The sequence below is a fragment of the Marmota flaviventris genome, chromosome 6, assembly GCF_047511675.1.
Source record: "Marmota flaviventris isolate mMarFla1 chromosome 6, mMarFla1.hap1, whole genome shotgun sequence".
Taxonomy (NCBI): Eukaryota; Metazoa; Chordata; class Mammalia; order Rodentia; family Sciuridae; genus Marmota; species Marmota flaviventris.
Window position 1 is genome coordinate 86,890,643 of NC_092503.1, and position 20,017 is coordinate 86,910,659.

The following is a 20,017-nucleotide window of genomic DNA, read 5'->3' on the forward strand; positions in this document are numbered from 1 at the left end:
AAATTATTACTTTGATTTTTTAAGAGCAGAGTCTATAAGGGGGAGATTTTTATGTTGTTAAAAATCAACCATCTCACAGATAATACCATATGAAAAGGATAGTTTCACACTCAGCTGTTATTGTTTAATTCCATTCAAAACTTACCTTTTATAAGTATCTTAAAAATGAAAACACATTTTGTTTCATTAACATAACATTTAACATAATTTTTAAGAGCAACACTAATGAGAAGTTATAAGGGTTCAGATATAAAATTGTGAGTTTGTAAACATAATGCCTCATTACCTTGATATAAAATAGCATTTTTACACATACTTTAAAAATCTTATGTATGTATAACTTTCACATTTTGAAAGGATAAGAAAATTGTTGGGTGTTTTTTTTTTTCAGAGTGAGGCTGGCATTTATTATAAAATATTCTTTAAAATCCTGACACTTCTTGTGAAAATATGAATAAATTAAAAATGTACAAAATTCATTTTTAGTTACTATATTCAAACTAATCCATCCCACTCAAAATAAATTAATAACAATGGAAATTTATGGGAAATCCCAAAGGAATTGAATTTGGATGATTCAATTCCACTGACTTACTATGGAAAAGTGTTAATGGTATCAAGGGAGCTATCTAAATTCAATCCTCTGCCACCAAATAGAGTCTAACAAAGATAAAAGCAGCAGAAACAGGCTATGGGGGAATTTTAAAGTATCTACATATTTAGGCTGAAAGATGGGTTTCAATGAAATAAAATATAATCATAATTTTACCAATAAGACTATGATCATGTACAAAATAATTTCTTATTAAAACCTATCATATACAACCATTTCAAAATGATTCATTATAATAGCCATTTTCTTTATAAAAATAGTCCATAATCTTCCAATTTATTATTAGACAAGATTTAGGCTAAGATGAAATTTTAGAGCTAAATACTGTTGCCTAAAAAATATGACAATGAACATTTCACTGGACTTAATAAAAAAAAATTTATACATTAGCCTTTCTTAGGCTTTCTCTAGAATTTTAATCACATTTCTTCTCCAAGTTAACAAACCAAGAAGAACTCATTATTGTTTTATTGATCAAGATGAATATTGGTTTTGGAAAAGTTTTAGACATCCTTTTTCTTTTTCCCTTTTCAAACACACACACACACACACACACACACACACACACACTCACACACACACACGTGAACACACCTTCCTGCAAATTATAATGTGACAACCAAAAATAAAAGTGCTCAGAGGAAGTAGGAAAGGACTGGCAATTGGTACTTTAATACTCTGTTATTTCTTTAACAATTCCAAGACAAAATCTGACTTTGGTTTCCTTGGACTAGAAAGGCAATTCATTGAAGAATTGCCTCAATAGGCTCAAAAAAGTTTTAAAATAAATTATGACTGAGTACTAAAAGTAGTAGATACAAAGCAATTTCACCAAAATGATGAAAATAATTGAATGTGAGTATATTGCATATAATCTTTCCATTCTATTTTTAGTCTGAGAACCACCAAATCCACTAGAATTCTCATTGTGCAGTTAGTTATTGTAACAAGCACCAACCACCTTCCCACAGGGGAAGTCCTATAAAAGGACAGCAAGTCTGGCCAGCCCTTCAGGAGTGCACAATGCTAGCATTGGTATTTACTTACACTTTTATTCTTTAAAGGAATTTAAAATCATCCACATTTCAAATTTAGACTCATCTAAAGTAACAATAATTATGAAACTCCGGGTATAAAATTCTAGTTATATTTTTTTCTATTACAGTATATTATTATATGAAAGTAATATCTCCTAAATATTCCCACATACCACCAATACTGCAGGTAAAACATTTAGTGAAAACAGATTACCCTATATAATTTGTCAAACTGATTTCTTTTTCACAGAAAAAAACTGATGAACATATATTAGCATGAAGTTTAAAAACACAGATTAATTTTCAATGTAATGTCATGCTTGCTAATTATGCACTGTAGTACATCATTTGAGCTTTAAAAATATGAACAAAGGCAGTTGAGTTGACATGTGAACTGAAATACTCATTGCTTCAGTCTCATAGTGGAAGACTAATGAGTTGTGAGGAAGTTATAATTTACACCAAATGAAGATATAAAGAGTATATACAAAGGAGAGATTGACTGAAGATTCCCCTTGGGTCCTATCTTCCCGAGAACAAAGAGCCTTTGTGGTTTCTATAGTGGATAAGAGTTAAAAGTGACCTCTAGTTCCCCTAAGAAGTGATTTCTATGCATGGAGAGGAAAAAAATGGGGGGGATGTGGTTCAATATTATAATTCTGCTACATATGTTCATAGGAAAATAATTTTATCTTGATATCTTGATTTGAATTTGATCCATTTTCTATATTGTCAGTATATCCCATTCATTCTATAATAATGTTTCAAATCACCTGCCTTTGCATCTAATCAGTGTTCAGAAAGGTAAAGCCCATTTTAGTTTATTGTTCCTGAAAGCAGATGGAGTAATTCTCAAAGCTAAATGAGCTAAAAAGACAAATGAGCTCATAATGATATACTATATTAAAATTTCACTGTCCTCATGAACTCAAACAACCCAGACTTTACATATTAATGTAATATTCTGTCATGTTCATCTTTTTATTTTCAGGAGAACTGGGAATGTGTTCTTCTCAGCATTTAATTTCTTTGTGAAATATAGTGACTAACAATAGTAAGGGCAACATTCACTTAATAAAATTCACAACAATATAATAACAAATGATAGAAAAGAAAGCATGGATTCTAACCACTTTGTCCTCCTTTGGGAAAGCATCCAAGGAAGCAGAGTAGAGAGAGAAGAAAAAGAAGAAGAGAAAAAACAAAATGAGCCATATATTAATAAATTGATTTTAATGAAACAATTATGTATTTCTTCAAAGTGTTAAAAAGTATTTTGAAAAGCAAATCCTTCATTTAAAAATGAACACGTGAATCCTATTCTACATTAGATACAATAATTTGGCACAATAATTTCCTAAATTTTTAGAATCCAGATCATAAATCCAGTTTTAAAATATTCTTCAAAACGAAAAGTTAATTTACTACATATTAGCTTACTATGGAAAGTAAATATTTTCTTAAAATTCATATAATTGTACTAAATAATTTTATCAAGTTAATGTTAAAATGTGTATAGTCATAATTTAGAGAAATATAAGAGTGGGAGATGTTTTAAAAAACAAAAACAAAAATGTGAAGAGAAATATGTTAACTATTTTAGCCATAAATTATTTCAAAAGCAACTTAACATTTTTTTTATATTTAACATGATAGTAAATCTGAAATTACTATCACAGAGGCTAATAATTGTTTAATATGTTTTCTTGGGTTACATGTAAGGACACATAATTTATCCTGCCTCATACCTCCATTCAATTTGAAAATTTAGGTTGCAGAAACCAAAAATGTTTAACATTTGGTTTTTTACAAGAAGAATGAGTCATAACAATTTACAAGGATTCTATAATTCATCAGGCTACTCAATCTTCATTTACTACATTATTCAAAAATAAATTTACCCTCACAGATAATCTCATGTAAGTATGGAACAGGAATTTTCCATCAGCTATCTTTTTTATGATTCGAATTCTCAGCAGTGGAATTCGTGTATCACTAACACTACAAGGAACTTTGTGAAAACACAAACAAAATGTGGAAAGCCAATGCTATTGTGTAGATATACATGTGGGTCAGTCGGTTCCTAACTTGCACATGTTTGATGCTTGGAGGAGACATGGTTTTGGTCCGCACCCACAGGCCTCTGTGTTCATGGGACACTCACGTTGTTCGACCGTAGAGATACGCGGCCTCCACAGCGGGCGCAGAACTTGGTGCGGCAGTAGGAGCAAAGGTGACCACACCCATCAGCAAACTTTGTCTTATGGCAAATTCCACAAGTTGGCGCATCATCTTTGTGCTCGCCCTGGTAACGCCGCGCTTCTTCCCCTATTTTTTTTACTTGTTCCTTGTAGCTTTCAAACTGTTGATGCAATCTCCTAGGCAAAAGAGACAATGGGGGTAAACTAAGTAAATGATGAAGAGAGAAGAAGACAATTTTTCCAAAGCAAAATGAACATATAAATGTATTAGTACTAGTTCTAGTTTAATTTACTGTTATACTTGTGTAGCATCGATAAAAGCACTGTTTGTCCCAGCAGTGGAATTCATGTATGGAGTGCATGCCTCTGCTTCTTTAAGACAGGTACCTTCCAAAATAGTTTAACTGGGCATTCAACATTTTACAACTACACCCGTGTGCATAAAGCTGAAGCCAAAACTAAACAAAATATGTTCTCTGATATTTTCTATTCTATTGAGTTTAATACTGAATATTTTTTACAGTCAATTGATTCCATAACCCACCATTTGAACATGCTGCATACTTTGAAAAACACTATTTTATACTACATTGCTAGGTAATCTGTCTTCCACAAAATGTCTTCCTTTGCCTTCATTCCTGGAGAATACTTCCTATTTATTTGGCATCTGAGTTGTAAATGATTTAGTGCAGTATAAAGAAATGTGGGCTTATACATGATATTTGAACTCTCCAGTTTTTCCACATCACATAAAAAGTTTTAAAACACAACTTGCAAATATAAAAAAAGTTTGAAACCATACCTTGCATATATTTAGATTTTTTTACATATCCCTATTTTTCTCCATCTCAATCAAGTTATCTGTATGAGGGCTGCTACTAGTGATAATTTTGTATTGGTTGTTCAAAACATTACAAAGCTCTTGACATATTTCATACATTAGATTTAAGTGGGTTATGAACTCCCATTTTTACCCCAAATACAGATTGCAGAATCACATTGGTTACACATCCACATTTTTACATAATGCCATACTAGTAACTGTTGTATTCTGCTACCTTTCTATCCTCTACTATACCCCTCCCCTCCCATCTTCTCTCTCTACCCCATCTACTGTAATTCATTTCTCTCCTTGTTTTTTTCCCATTCCCCTCACAACCTCTTATATGTAATTTTGTATAACAATGAGGGTCTCCTTCCATTTCCATGCAATTTCCCTTTTCTCTCCCTTTCCCTCCCACCTCATGTCTCTGTTTAATGTTAATCTTTTCCTCCTGCTCTTCCTCCCTGCTCTGTTCTTAGTTGCTCTCATTATATCAAAGAAGACATTTGGCATTTGTTTTTTAGGGATTGGCTAGCTTCACTTAGCATAATGTGCTCTAGCGCCATCCATTTCCCTGCAAATTCCATGATTTTGTCATTTTTTAGTGCTGCGTAATACTCCATGGTGTATAAAGTGATAATTTTTGATGGCAAGAAAACCAAAGTTATTGAGGCAACCCATGTTCCATAAGAATGGTTTCAATGAATATAAGTCACATACCCCACCACCAGTTGAAGTTCCCCAATCTTAAATTACTATAAATAGAATTTTTTTTGCTATTCTGAATAGAACACTATGTTATCTAGTAAATCCCCCAGTGAAAAGATGTCTTGGATTTGTAAATGAGAACTCAAGAGTTATCCTAAGCCTAGCCAGTAGCCATTGGTTATTTTGCCAGGAGAAACTCCTGGGAAATGGCTGATTAGATTCATTTATGTCTCTGAGCCTGTTTGCTGCATTTGAGTATTCCCCAGGACACAGGGTAGACACATGCTATTGTTAATTCAAGCAGATGAATTAGCTTGATGCTCTGCATCTAAGAAACCTGTGAGGAACTCTACTCTCTAGATGCAGTATCAAGTAAGTTAGGTCCAAACACCATAATGTTTAAGGTATTGGGATTTCATTATGCTTTCCTGTTTACATCAAACAGAACTTTAATGATTAATTTCTGCCTTGCCAGTTGACCCTTTTCTACTAAATTCTTAAAATTAAAGCAAACATGCATGCACCAGCACATAAGTTAATATCTGAAAACATTTTCAGTTTAAAAGTGAGCTAATTTCATTTAACAGAATAAAACATACAATATTTTCTTTAATGAATGCAAGAATATCTGGCCAGTTTATTGAAGAATTATTTGATTCTTTAAACATTTATACTTCAAGTACCATTAATCTAGGATAAAGTTGGTAGAAAACAACAATGGAAATCTACTATTTCAAAAATTACCATATGCAATAATACCAGAACTCTGACAAATATTTATTGTGAGACCCTCCCACCCCTGCAATCAAATCTATTTCAATAAATACCAATGAGAAAGCAAGGCTAAGAAGAGTTTCCTTATGAACTTATTCTATAATTCAGAACATGATTTAGTATGGGTACTGGCAAACTTTTCAGTAAAAGGTCACACTGTAAATATTTTAGGCATTGTGGGCCAGACAGTTTCTTTTGCAACTACTCATCTTCACTGTTGCAGGAGGAAAGCAACCATAGATAATACATAAATGAATGAATGTAGGTATGTTCCAATGAAAACTTGATTTGCAAAAATAGTAGGCCAGATTTGGCCCATGGGTTAGTTTACAAATCCCTAATTTAGTATATGTTTTATGCTAAGATGTAATAGAAAACCAAAGCATCCTTGTGTTTTTAAATTCAAACATAAATGTAAAGAAGTTTTATAGATCTTATAGGGTCTAATCAAAAGAGCATCTATCTCAGGAAATCTATTTTTCCCCTGTTTGTGAGGCTTTGGGGATCAAACCCAGGACCTTGTGCACACTAAGCATGCACTCAACCATTGAATTACACCTCAGCCATGTGTGCAAATCTTTTCATAAAATATATATGCAGGACACTGACTACTGAGATAAAATCTTACTCTCCTGCAATCTCACAGCATTTCATTTAGTTACTCAAAGAATAATAAAATTTGTTATACACTCATTTATAAATTATTACTATTTCTATACATGATACCTCTCTTCTAGCAAGAGGAAATTCCCAGTTTAGCTAATAGTATGTAACTTCCTCAGTACCTACATACTGAACAGAAAAACTGTGTATTTATATATTTTTTTCTTAGTATATTTCATAAAAAAACAATTTACAACTAAATTCATGTGGAAGACAAAATATCCTTTAAAAAACCCTACTTTCCCAAAACATTAAAAATTATGGGTAAAGTTTTTTTAAAATTAACTTTCAGTGCATGTTTGAGCTGGAGAGAAGGTATGTAAAATCCTCAAAACACAAAGGTAAAATGGGAGCAGTAATGGAAGCAGTAATATCAGAAACATAACTCTGAAGTAGGTATTTGTCCTAGGGACATGTACTGAGGCTCCATGACCAAGAACTTTAGTTTTAACTCTTACACTTAGAATAAAATTAAAATTTTAGTCAGGTGTCTAGCAAAAATAATTGAAATAAAGTATATGGTATTCAAAGCATAGCAGGAAAATATACTGAATGAGGAAAAATCAATCCAAAAGAAGATAAAAATTAAAGAAACAGAAAGCAAAATAATTACAAATTATGGAATGAGACGGTAGAAATGAGCTAACACAGCAGGAATCACATGTACAACGAACTAATGCATCATTAAAAGACAAAAGTGATCATATTATATATATATACACACACACACACTCACACACACACATATATGCTTAAAACATGTTGTTTTCCAGTATATCTGTCTCGTAAGCATTTCTTTTTTTTCTATTTCATTTTTTATTTCTTATTATTAGATATATATGTCAGCAGAGTATATTTTGACATACTATGCATACAGGCAGTGTAACTTACTCTAATTAGAATCCCATTCTTGTGTTGAACTTTGTGAGAAGTGACACTGGTCATGTATTCATATATGAACATACGAAAGTTATGTCCAGTTCATTCTGCTGTCTTTCCTATTCCCATCCTCTCTCACTTGACTTCATTCCCCTTTGTCTAATCCACTGAACTTCCATTACCGCCCCCCCCCCCCAACTTATTGTGTCTTAGCATCTGCATATCAGAGAGAACATTTGGCTTTTGGTTGTTTAGGATTGACTTATTTCATTTGGCATGATAGTCTCCAGTTCCATTCATTTATCAGCAAATGTCGTAATTTCATTCTTTTTAATGGCTGAGTAACATTCAATTGTGTGTGTGTGTGTGTGTGTGTGTGTGTGTGTATAACGTTTTCTTTATCCATTCATCTATTGAAAGGTGCCTGGGTTGGTTCCATATCTTAGCTATTGTACAGATAGACCATTAATCTCCAGGATATTTAAAGAACTCAATAAATATGTATTCAACTTGCAGATTAAAGTGTTTTTGGAATTGTGAAAGTGTTAATTACCAGGCAATTTCAACTTTTGATCATAGCTAATTGATACTTTAAGAACAAAAGCTGACTATGGAAAAACAAAAGCTATGCTGATAAACTCATGCCATGAAATCTCTATAGATTCTTTAGTTCTACTCAATACTAAATAATACTTCTGTTCATCTTCTAACTCCTCCTTAGCACTTATTCCCAAACTCTCTTCTAAAATTGACTTTAAGTTCTTTTTGAAACACCTAAAATATCATTTTGATGATTTGTGACCCAAAGGTCAGTTGCATAAACACTCTTGCATCTCAGAGTGCAGGGTCTCGGGGACCATGGCAGGAGGCAGCAGTCCTTCTCTAGTAGGCCATGGCAGGGGGGATGGTAAGATGAGGCTTCTCCACTGAGGCATGAGGGTGAGGTGTCTAGCAAGAAAGTGATGTCACTTTCTCCATGGTAGATCTTATAATAGTTAATAAGGTAGAAAGCCACCAGGAGCAATGCTCTTTTCCCCTAAGTGGCTTAGGATGGCTCTTTGCCAAGTGCTCCACCTTAAAGCTCATGAGACCATTTTCACAGGCATCAATTCACACTCTACCAGGACTCCTGTCCTTCTGTGTGCTGGCCCTTGGTGGCCTGTTCCCATCTGTACTCTCTTCACACGGTGTAGAAATTCCATCTGGGTTTCACCAACAGATCATATTTTTACTACTGGGTTAGCCATCCCAGCAGGAAGCAGAAAAAGAGGGAAAAAAGCCTGATGTTTCTCAGCCTGGAACTTTCTCACATTTTTGAATCACTTTCTTTACTATGAAGATAGGTTCCCTTATTCTGTACTGAAATGAAGAATCCAACTCAGGTCCCTGTCAACCTCTCCAAAGTATTTTCTAGTGTGCTTTTTCATTTTACCAACAGGACAGAACAAAGCAGGAAGAGAGAGGAGGAGGAAAGACCGGAAAGACAGAGAGACATTCTTTATGCTCATCTCCTCAAAATGACCTACTTCATCATCAGCAATGCTCTACTAAATTGCTCTCTTAAAAAGCAAGCTTATTGCCCTTTTCTCAATTTGTATTCCCCTTATAATGCTTGAAATATCATGGCTATTTCACACTGTCAAGATGCTGTCCTCATAACAAAATATACCATGGAACCAAGGTACAGGTAGTAAAACCATAAACATTTATATTTTTATATCTAATATTTCAATGCTTTAATCCATATAAAATCTGTGACAGTGTTCTAGTATGAATAATGAATGAAATATATATATGTGACATATATATTTATTTATTATATGGTATTACAGTAAATGTGGTACTGAAAATGTAAAATCTTCTTGTGAAATTTATTTATACATTTCAATTTTGGAATTAATATGGTCTTATTAATTAGTGAGGTTGGTAATATATTATCTCATTGAGAAAAAAGAATATTATAAAATATGGAAAATTGTCAGAAAAAATGATATTGAAATAATATTTTCCCCCTGGGTATAATTTTTCTCATTGTTTCACTCATAACAAGTACTGCATTATTTTAATAATTGTGTGCTCAACTCAAGCAGTTCCAAGATTCCAGTTTTAAACAAGTCAGTTGGGTGATTTGTGGTGCTTACTTTGAAGGAAATAAAGAGTATATCTAACAAGTTAAATATCACACTGTAAACATCTGAGAAGCTAAATATCCTATGAGTGCAAAATAACTTTAACAGGCAATTATCAATGACATTCTTACAAAGTATTAAGTACTTTGAATCCTTAATATAAAGGCAAATAGTAAGATGTTGAATGACTAGTAATATTGAAATACAGAGAAATATTTGTAGTTAGCATAGCATCTCACTTGTTTCTCTTTTGTGTTTTTCATGAAGAGAATTCTACCTTTCCTTCTGAATGTCCCTTACAAATCTAGGCACATAGAGCTGGATTTTCCCAGGGAGGAACAAATGAATGGTAGCATTCTGAAGTTTCAAAGGTCCAAGTGGCAGATCCTGAGGGAAACTGAGATCCTCAAGCTGAAGAGAGGGGCAAAGACCAGGGTAGTTTGCATGTCGCATCTAAAATAAAGGATTGCTTCCAGATGTGTACACAATGGCAAGTGGGCATGAGTATTGGAAGCAGTAAGAATGGACTATGCTTCCCTTTTCAACCTTTACACAGGACACAAAGATGGACACATATCTTCAGTTCATTATACTGACAAATGGGCACCTTCAAGGGCCCATGAAGTTAGCAGTATGAAGATTATAAAAAACAGTAAAAATCCTGATAATGTTGGATGGATTAAGAGGTTCCAAAAAACATAGCAGATGTCCAAGTGGGTACCCTGGTAATGACTGAAATTTAGTTTCTGTAGTTTGACATCTTTAAGGTTTTGTTTTAAAAGTTTTAATATCATGGTGTATTGTTGAACTTTAATTCATACTACACCCAACTCTAAAGCACAGTTTTTGACTTCGAGGAATGTACATTCTATTTAGGAATTAAGTTACATATAAATATAAGTTAGCAGTTTATAGAAACATATTCCAAGTGACAGGGAAATGGAGTAAGTCATTCAGTGTTCAGTTAAAAGATTGTTTCTTGTACCCACAATACAACTCTCTTTTTAAAAATGAAGCTGCCTCTTTGATTTCATCCTGTAATAGAGAGTATCAGCAAAATTTTCCCAAATTTCAGTAGTGACTTTTTTTTTTTTTAAATGATGGTTGGAAATAACGTTTTCTTGTATCAGAGTTAAACTGAAAAAAAACGTAAAACTTAGTCTTTTGGGAAAAAAGATTCAATAGCTGAATTTCATGCTATAAAATTTTTGGAAGAGAAATGAGAATAGATCTTGACTTGATTTCCAGGAACAAACCTCTCTATCGGGAAACAGTAGAGTCAAAAAGCCACATTCAAATGGCTAGAGCTAGTATCCCACCACCTCAGCAGAAGCTCCCTGATCTCTAATCACCAGGGGAGATTTGCCATTTCAGAAAAATGCTGCCAGAGTGCTTCTGCAGCTCCCCATCTATCTCAATTTCAGCTCAATCTCATGAAAGAACATCTGATGGAACCCTAAATCACATCAGGGATTCTAGCTGCAAGAGAGTCCATGAGTGTTAGGTTTCTGGCTTCTTCAAATGATACCCTAGAAGAATTCTGAGCAGATGTGAGAGCCATTCTTCCCTTCAGCTACAGCCTTCTGACGCATGTCAAATTGATCAATTCTTCCCACTGTACCCCCAATGAGTGTTATGGTTTGAATGTGAGGTGTCCCCCAAAAGCTCACATGTGAGATAATGCAAGAAGGTTCAGAGGAGAAATGATTGGGTTGTGAGAGTTTGTGGTTGTGAATTAAACCCTTGATAGGGATTAATTGAGTGGCAACTGAAGTGGTAGGGTGTGGCTGGAGGAGATGGGAATTGGGGTGTGGCTTTGGGATATATATTTGTATCTGGCAAGTGGAGATCTCGCTCCTCTTCCTGATCACCATGTAAGCTGCTTACCTCTGTTACACTCTTCCACCATGTTGTTTCCTGTCTCATCTGGAGCCCAGATGAATGGAGTCAGTTATCTATGTATTGAGACTGCTGAAACCATGAGCCCTCATATAAATTCTTCCTCCTCTACAGTTGTGTTGGTCAGGTCATTTAGTCACAGAAGCAAAAAGCTGACTAAAACAATGAGAAATATTTGAGTCTAAGATTTCCCACTCATTACCCCTCCACCTTCCTTTCTCCATTAATCATCTTTATACACCATGCACACATGACTATGGGAAGCATTTTGGCTCTACCAGGAATTATTATTATTATTTTTTAATAAACTCAGCCCCTTAAGAAAGTTGCACATATGCTCATGTACTTGTCCCTGCTCAGTCCATTTCATTTTGTAAGAAAACTGCAAGGACATCAACTCAATGTATAACTCCCGCTCAGATAAATATAAAATCCATCAAACACATGAAGAAACTCTTTTTTGTAGTGACTGTTGTGTAGTACAGATACACCATAGTACAGATATACCATCTCATTATTCTTAGCTTGGATTATTTATCATTTTCCAACTAGACTTGCCAATGGACTCCTTCATTCTAGTTTATCTTTACATTTCCTGAATTTTGATCTTAACAAACTGAATCCACTATGGCAATCCATTGCTAACTCATCATCTCTAAGGTAGTCCATTTCCCTATTCTAGGGTCTAAGAGTTGCATTTACTGATCAATCAGCAGCTCTCATATATTTTCTCATGTCTCTTACACCAAAATCATACTAAATATTCTCATTAGTAATCAAACACAATAGAATCTTCCAAACACCAATTCATCAAACTTATACTGAGCTCTAAATGCAGAAAGAAAACATACTTCTTGAGTCTCTGGGAGTACAAAGAAAATTGTATGAGAAGATACTGAATTCAGTTTTTTTTTTTTCATTATATTATTTTAAGCTTTGTGATAAACATCAGGAAATAAAGGTTTTTTTGTACATGGGAATTATCTTTCTCACATTAGATAAATTTTTCTTTTCAAAGCTAATGGACTTTGATTATGAAAGTGGACTTGATTCACTTTATTTAACAAAATGTAATCTAACCTATATTCACAACATTAAGGAAGTTTTAACATAGTTGTCTTTTGTTGTTTAGAGGAAAAAATGTCTTGTTTAAAAATATGTTAATTGTGTTTTTGCAAGGTGTTCATACTGTACATATATTTTTATTTTAAATATAAGCTCTTTACAGGTAGTAGGCCCATAGCATCCTTCAAAGGTAACAGATTTCAATTGCAAATGTTATGTAATTTAGGTTAAATCACTTTTAAAGCAGTGTGTTTTCAGCCTTGAACATCCTATTGCAGCTTAAACCCTTACCAAATATTAAGCTTTCACATATCAGTAATTGGCTAATATAAATTTACTTAGGTTAATTTTTACTTAACACCAACTGTAGGAATATGATATACTCTTCTTTGTATGAGTATGTTTGGCTGTCTTTTATAAAAAGCTTGAATTATTCCACCCTTTGTCTTTGCTGTCTGCTACAACCCTGTGAATCATTTCTGAAATTTAAGAAATATAGCTGTATACGTTTAAACCAAGGCCCCTTTCTTCTTTGTTAGGGCTTGGGGTTCATCACTTTGGCATTATTTAAACATTGTTCTCACAGTGAGACAAGATAGAGGAGGGATTCCAAAGCTAGTGGTAAATGGGAATAGTTAGAAAAATACAGACACAGGAAGAACTCTGAAGATCAGTGAGCACAATTCCTTCATTTTATTAGTGAGAAAATTTAGGAACCTGATTTAAGTGATTCACACAAGCTTGGAAAAATAGTTTGTGATAATTAGGTTCAAATTTCCACTATACCATCTATCTTCAGCATATTCATTTTCATTATAGCCAAAGGGATAGAAAGTTATTGCTTTGTGAGGGATTTCCTTGGTATTATAATGCACATTCTTTTTATTGTTTGAGCCCAGGGGCGCTTAACCACTAAGCTCCATCCTCAGCCCTTTGTTATTTATTTATTTATTTTGAGGCAGGGTCTCACTAAGTTGCTTAGGGCCTCCCTAAATTGCTGAGGTTCCTCTTGCCTCTGCCTCCTGAGCTGCTGGGATTACAGGCATGTACCACTGTGCCAGGTTTACAATGCACATCCTTAGACAAACGTGCAGAGCTTGTGATCCAATAGGTTAGGGATAAATTCCAGGAATCTGCTGTTTTAGCAGTCAATCCAGGTGTTTTGGGAGAAGATTATACAGGGACTCCATGCTGTAGTGCAATAGAGTAGTAGAGAGTCCACACAAATAAGAATAAACACAAAAATAAGGGCATTTTTCATATATCTTTCATCTTACTACATAAAAATAATCATCACACGAGTACATTTTCAGCACAAATGGAAACTTTGGACACTGCCTTTATGAAAAAATGTTAAAAAATTTAAAATATTATTATGTATATTTTAACTTGACAGCCATCAGTTTTACAATTACAATTTTATGAATCAAATCAGTTATATGCATATTGCTAAGTAAGTTTCAAAAATTGGCAGTGTCTTGTATATATCTTATACACAAATGGTTTCAAAGTCTTATTATAAACCTTTTAGTAATTCAGAAGTTTATCACAGATGGTATTGAATAAGTTTATCTTTATTTACTTATTTGTTTATTCTGGTGCCTGGGATCCATCCCAGAACCTTGTTCACATTAGGCAAGTGCTTTAACACTAAGTTACACCCACAGTCGAAGTAATTTTTTAAAATTACTATGGTTCAAAAAATTATTTTTCTGTTTGTACCTAAAAATGTTTAATCTTTAGTTTAAACTAAGTATACTTTTTACTTATTACAAATGTCCAGCAGATGGCACTAGTGGTTTTTATTTTTACATTTAATTCTTTCATAGTTATTTAAATTATTTTTCTTTAAAACATCTAATGCGTTAAAGAAAATTAGTACAATCAGCAGGAGGTGTAATTTATTAGAAAAAATGTGTTTTTAGAGGTGACTGAAAAAGAACATACAGAGACATAAAATTTTGCTATAAAATGTTGCAATTTCTGCTCTTTTTTCGCAGACTCTTACTCCACTTAAAATCCATGTCTCTCTCTCTCTCTATATATATATCTATATATCTTATAAACACACATTAAGAGTTTTATTGCATATATTTCTATTGTTTTTCTTTTCCTGTCCTCCATTTAGCACTGTTAAAAATGTAGTTCATCCAATCAGCATCCCACAGTGTTCTGAAAGCAGTGAGAGATGACACTTAGGAAAAATAAGAGCATAAATGATGATTAGCTATTAGTGTTTTATAGCCTGTTACTTCAGTCAAGCATTTATTTTTAATTCCACTTTCAATTTACCATAGGAGGCCACTCCTGAGTAAGCATTAAAGAAGACATCTCAGGACACAGAGACTCACCAGCGTACATTGAAATTTTTGCTCCATTCCATCTCCAAGAAACACTTCCACTATTCCCCTGAATGTGCTGAGCATCCTCCTAAGCAAAAGCTTGACGTGTAAGGTCTAAGAAATGCTGTTTCTGAATAAGGGAACAATATTACTGTTTTCTAATGTTGGAGATACATCATTGTTTTAACACTAAAACCTGGCACAAGGAAGTCATTTAAATATTTAAACAAACAGTCTTTCTCATTCGCACTGCAATTCAAGAAAAGAAATCAAGTAAAATGATGAGAAACTATGAAGCAGAATATTAATTAGGAACAAAAATTTAAAAAGAAATGAAGTTAATTTTTAAGAAATTAATTTTCATAGAATGTCGGAGTTATCAACATGATAGATATGTAATTAATCAGTATTAAATGGATCTAATTCCATCCCATTCCATATGAATTTTTGGAGCATGTCTGATTTAATCATACTAATATGCCTAATACACAGAGGGTAAATAGGCAAATTGCATGTATACTGGCAATGGTGTCCACACATATGATCATATAATCAAGCCAAAGTGGTTTCTGTGTTTTTGTTTGTCTTTTGAAGCAGAATCTCACTAACTTGCTGAGGGGGTCTCACTACATTCCCCAGGCCTTGAACTTGATATCTCCCTGCCTCAGCCTCCCCTCCTAGATCACTGAGATTACAGGTATGTGCCACTACACCATGCAAGTTAAAGTGTTAAGTAACCAATTCATGCCTGCATCTTCTCAAAGGTGCAACATGCTGTAAACCTTGCCCTTGCTACATTTTTGACTGTTTTTACCAGGGTTGTTATTTTATATTACTATGGGGAAGGAAAAAATAATAAACCAACTCCACAACTGGACACTTTTTGGAAGGAATTATGCCTGTTTAGGCATAAGTCTGAGGCTGGCCTACTCAGGATTAAATTTAACTTTCTTAGCTTCATGGCCATGAAGAAATTATTTAAATTCTGTTTCTTGGTTTCTTCATTAATGTACTTTTCATAATAATAGCAACTCAAAAGGCTTATTGGGAGGGTTAATTGAGATAATCAATGTAAAGTGCTTAGCACAGTGTCTAGTACATGGTAAAAGCTCAATAAATATTAGCTATTATTATACACAGACATAGATAATACATGAGGGAAGAAAGTACTTTGCTTTTAAGTTTCTGAGTACACTTAGCTGATAATTTTGGGAAACAGTGATGACTGGCAGGATTTCTTGGCATATGGGTATAATTATGAATGACTTAGATAATCGATCTAAGTAAGGGACAAAAAAAGGTAAGGGACAAAAAAAGGTCATCCTATAAGGTCAAAGTTAGGCTGAAAGACAAACCCACCAGTAGAACTTATTTTGTGGAAAGTCAGGAGAAACAAACAGAGGAGGAAGACACACAACTTTCTGTTTTCTTTTTAATTTTCTCAGCATTTTTACAACCATTGCAAACTCATAACAAACAGGAAAAAAAGTAAGGAGAGCCTAAAATCTAGTATTTAACATTAGGCTATTTTGAACTGAGAAATGTAAAGTGCCTAAATCACAATTATTCCCAATGCTCTGAAATAGTGGGTGAGTGAATGATATATAGGGAACTTCTAACATGTCCAAGACTTCTTTTCCCTCTCCCTTGATTGGTCTTCAGTGATTCATAAATTTACACACACTGAAAGTATTCTTCTTATTAGTGAATTAAGCAAGTTTTGTCAGTTTTTCTTCTTTTCCATGATAAACTATTATGTGAGATATAATGGCTAAGAGAAAACATTCAATATTATTTAGACAAAGAATTACTACCTTCTATTTTTACTATTTGATCAGAAAAATTCCTTTAAAATACCAATAATCCCATAAGCTCTTTAAATTACTTTGTTTCTCAAAAGTCACAGAGCCATAATGGGGGGAAGGAAAAGTGCAGTGTCTCCTAATTTAAGGATATCTACTGACTGTCTCACTGGACAAATTCCATGGGTCAAGTTCATGCTTCCCATTCCAGTTACCAGGTTCTCTATCTGGCCACCTGGAACATCGTTGACTTGTCTGGTCAGAGATTCTACATCACCCACTTATCTCTAGTGAGGAAATAATGCAGACATGTCAACCCTCCTCTGGATACAGAAAGTAAGTGTATTACCCTCTTTTTGCCCCAGCAAATGAGTGCATGAATGTTCTCTTTGCTTCTAGATTTAATCCATCTGTGTGCCAACACTTGAGAAGATGGTAGAGCCCAGGGTTTCTGGGGCCAAATTTTCTGGTTCAAAAGTTCCTGAATATGGGCTGGGGTTGTAACTCAGTGATGGAGCACTTGACTCGCACATGTGAGGCCCTGGGTTCAATCCTCAGCACCACATAAAAATAAATAAATAAAATAAAGGTATTGTATCCACTTAAAACTAAAACTAAAAACAAAACAGAAACAATAACAAAACAACAGCTTCCTAACACTTACTCTCATTAGCTTTGCAACTTACTAAGTAATATATGGCATAAAGACCTTACTTGTTCATCTGTAAAGTGGAGCTTATGCCTTCCTTTACATGGGGCTGTTGTGAGTATTAAAACAGCTAATATACACAAAAAACTTAGGGACATATTAGACAATTATCAAGTACTCTGTAAAATATTGTCTATTTTTATAATTTTTGGAGGGAATAACAAAATCAGATAGAACATCTATTTTTGTTCTGTGATAGTAACATTTTTAATGGATTAAGATATATAAATAGGATCTGGAACAATGAAATAAAGTATCTAGATTGAGTTCAGATTTTTAAAAGCAGCACCATCAAATATCCTATTTTTGAAGTCTAAACTGAATATCTGAGGAATAAGAAATCTGTCCTAAAAAGGCTTCCTCTTTCATTTTTAAATGCAGAAAAATACAAGCTTCCTGGATTTTACTCGCACCATCTACTGAATTAGTCAGCTATCATTAGGTACAGCATTTTCTAAGACATTGTGGAGTGCATTTCAAGACTAGTGACAAGATGTAATTTCCTTCCCATTGTATTTGCTAATGGTGACATCTGTTTTCATCCTTTAATTAAAATACATTGTTAATATGCATATAAGACTTAACTATCATCTAAATAATATAACAGGCATTGTAAATAACTTAAGTTCTTTTATACCTATGAAAGGGAGATCATAAAGTAAATAATTCAAATGTTATTGTGAATGTGAAAGCTAAAATCCCGGAGACTATCAGAATAGTTTTAATTTATACAAATGTATATGTAATCTGATCTGTCCCAGGTGACACAGAACCCCTACCATTCTTTAATCAACTCCAGACAATCTCTTCTACTCCCACCAGCCATGCCTGAGAATAATCAGTCTATTTTTAAATATTACCATCTTATGTTATATTTAGATACTAAAAATATGTCATAATCAGCTTTCGCTAATCACCGTGCACACATAGCTAGGAATAGTCCATTTTACCTCTCACAACATTGATTATCTATAAAATCTTTGAATAATATCAGGATACTTTCAATTGGAACTGCATTTAATTTGATAGACTATGTCAGAATCCTGAAGAGAAAACTTTTCAGGTTTTATCACTGTAATGATCCAATTAAACTAAGCATGATCTGATTCTAATTCAACAATCTAATCAATTTTGCAGCAAATAGTCAAAAAGAAAACACTTTGCTATACTTTATTTATGAGCAATGCCGTATTTCATATATGTTTGTTATTTTGCTTGAGTATTTGATTAACCCCCTCTGATAAATCATGTTAACCTTAAAACTTGGGTCCTATCTTCTCTTCCCAACCCAATAACACCTGCATCAAGTCCCATAAAATAGGCAATCAGTAAAGATTCAGTATTTAATTGAATCAGAAATGATTTTGTGGAGTGGGCCAGAAGAGACACCTTTTCAATGCTAAGGAGAAATCTACTCCTACACATCACTTAAATTTTATTGGCCTTTACCCCTCTTAACTTTAAATGTATCAGCATATTAAAAATATTGTAGCTATACAGAGTGAAATTTATATCTTAATATCATCTGAGAACTTTGAGTGCCAAGCAATGTTATTGCTACTATTGATTTTCTTTCTTTTTAAAGTGTAAGTGGGGTAGTTAGGGAAGGCTTCACTGAAATGTTGAAATTTGAGCAAAGACCTGAAGGGGTGGAGGGAGCTAGTCACTCAGAGCATAACTGCAGAGGAAAGAGTAAGAGGGAAGAACCCGAGGTGGGAGCCTACCTGGCAAGATTGAGACAAAGCCAGTAGGACAAGGTAGCTAGAGAGGACTAGGCAAGGGCAGGGGAAGGAGAGGGAGGCAGAGTGTGCAAGTCTTATATGTCCTCAGAGAATTTGGCTTTGACACTGGGTGAATGGGAAGCTGCTGGAGGAGTTTGAGTGGAGGGATCAGATGCCTTGATTTGGATTTTCACAGGATTCTAGAGGCTCCTGTGTTTGCAATAGGAGAGGGCACAGACAGTAGTCAGGAGGCCTCTGATAATCCAGGTTAGAGCTGGTGGAAGTGTAATCAGATCTCTGATGGTGGAGGTGGGGTAAAAGTGTTCAGTTACTTCTTTGTCCCCTTATCATACTTTAAATTATCCCAGAGTCTGTGCAGGTAGACATCGTTTTCTGTTCATGACTGTGGCATGTTTTTAAACTAATTTTCAGGGTGCATTTTCCACTTCCTGCTCTGCCTCTTCTCACCATCAAAGACAATTATCACCAAATCATACCAACTGAAGAGCTCAGCTTTCTCAGGCAGAGTGACACCAAAGAAAATTGTCTCATGATCAGAAGATGATGCAGGAGTATGATGATATATTATATCAAAGCTTACAATACCCAAATCTCTTTGATACTCCATTGGCATAATGGATGAGCACCCACC

General features: G+C 34.1%; 1 protein-coding gene across 4 annotated transcripts in view; it reads right to left on the reverse strand.

Moving 5' to 3' along the window:
• The window catches only part of Rims1 (regulating synaptic membrane exocytosis 1), a 451,978-nt gene that overhangs the window by 253,247 nt on the left and 178,714 nt on the right, over nucleotides 1-20,017 (reverse strand). Inside the window, exons 3-4 of one of the 4 annotated variants that reach the window (XM_027928014.2) lie at nucleotides 3,815-4,028; nucleotides 2,781-2,792 (exon numbers count right to left, since the gene is read on the reverse strand). In XM_027928014.2, coding sequence (XP_027783815.2) covers nucleotides 2,781-2,792; nucleotides 3,815-4,028 — 226 coding nt within the window. Of the gene's footprint in view, nucleotides 1-2,717; nucleotides 2,793-3,814; nucleotides 4,029-20,017 lie in introns of those variants that run through there. The other 3 variants (XM_071613917.1, XM_027928067.1, XM_071613918.1) reach the window with 3 other exon arrangements.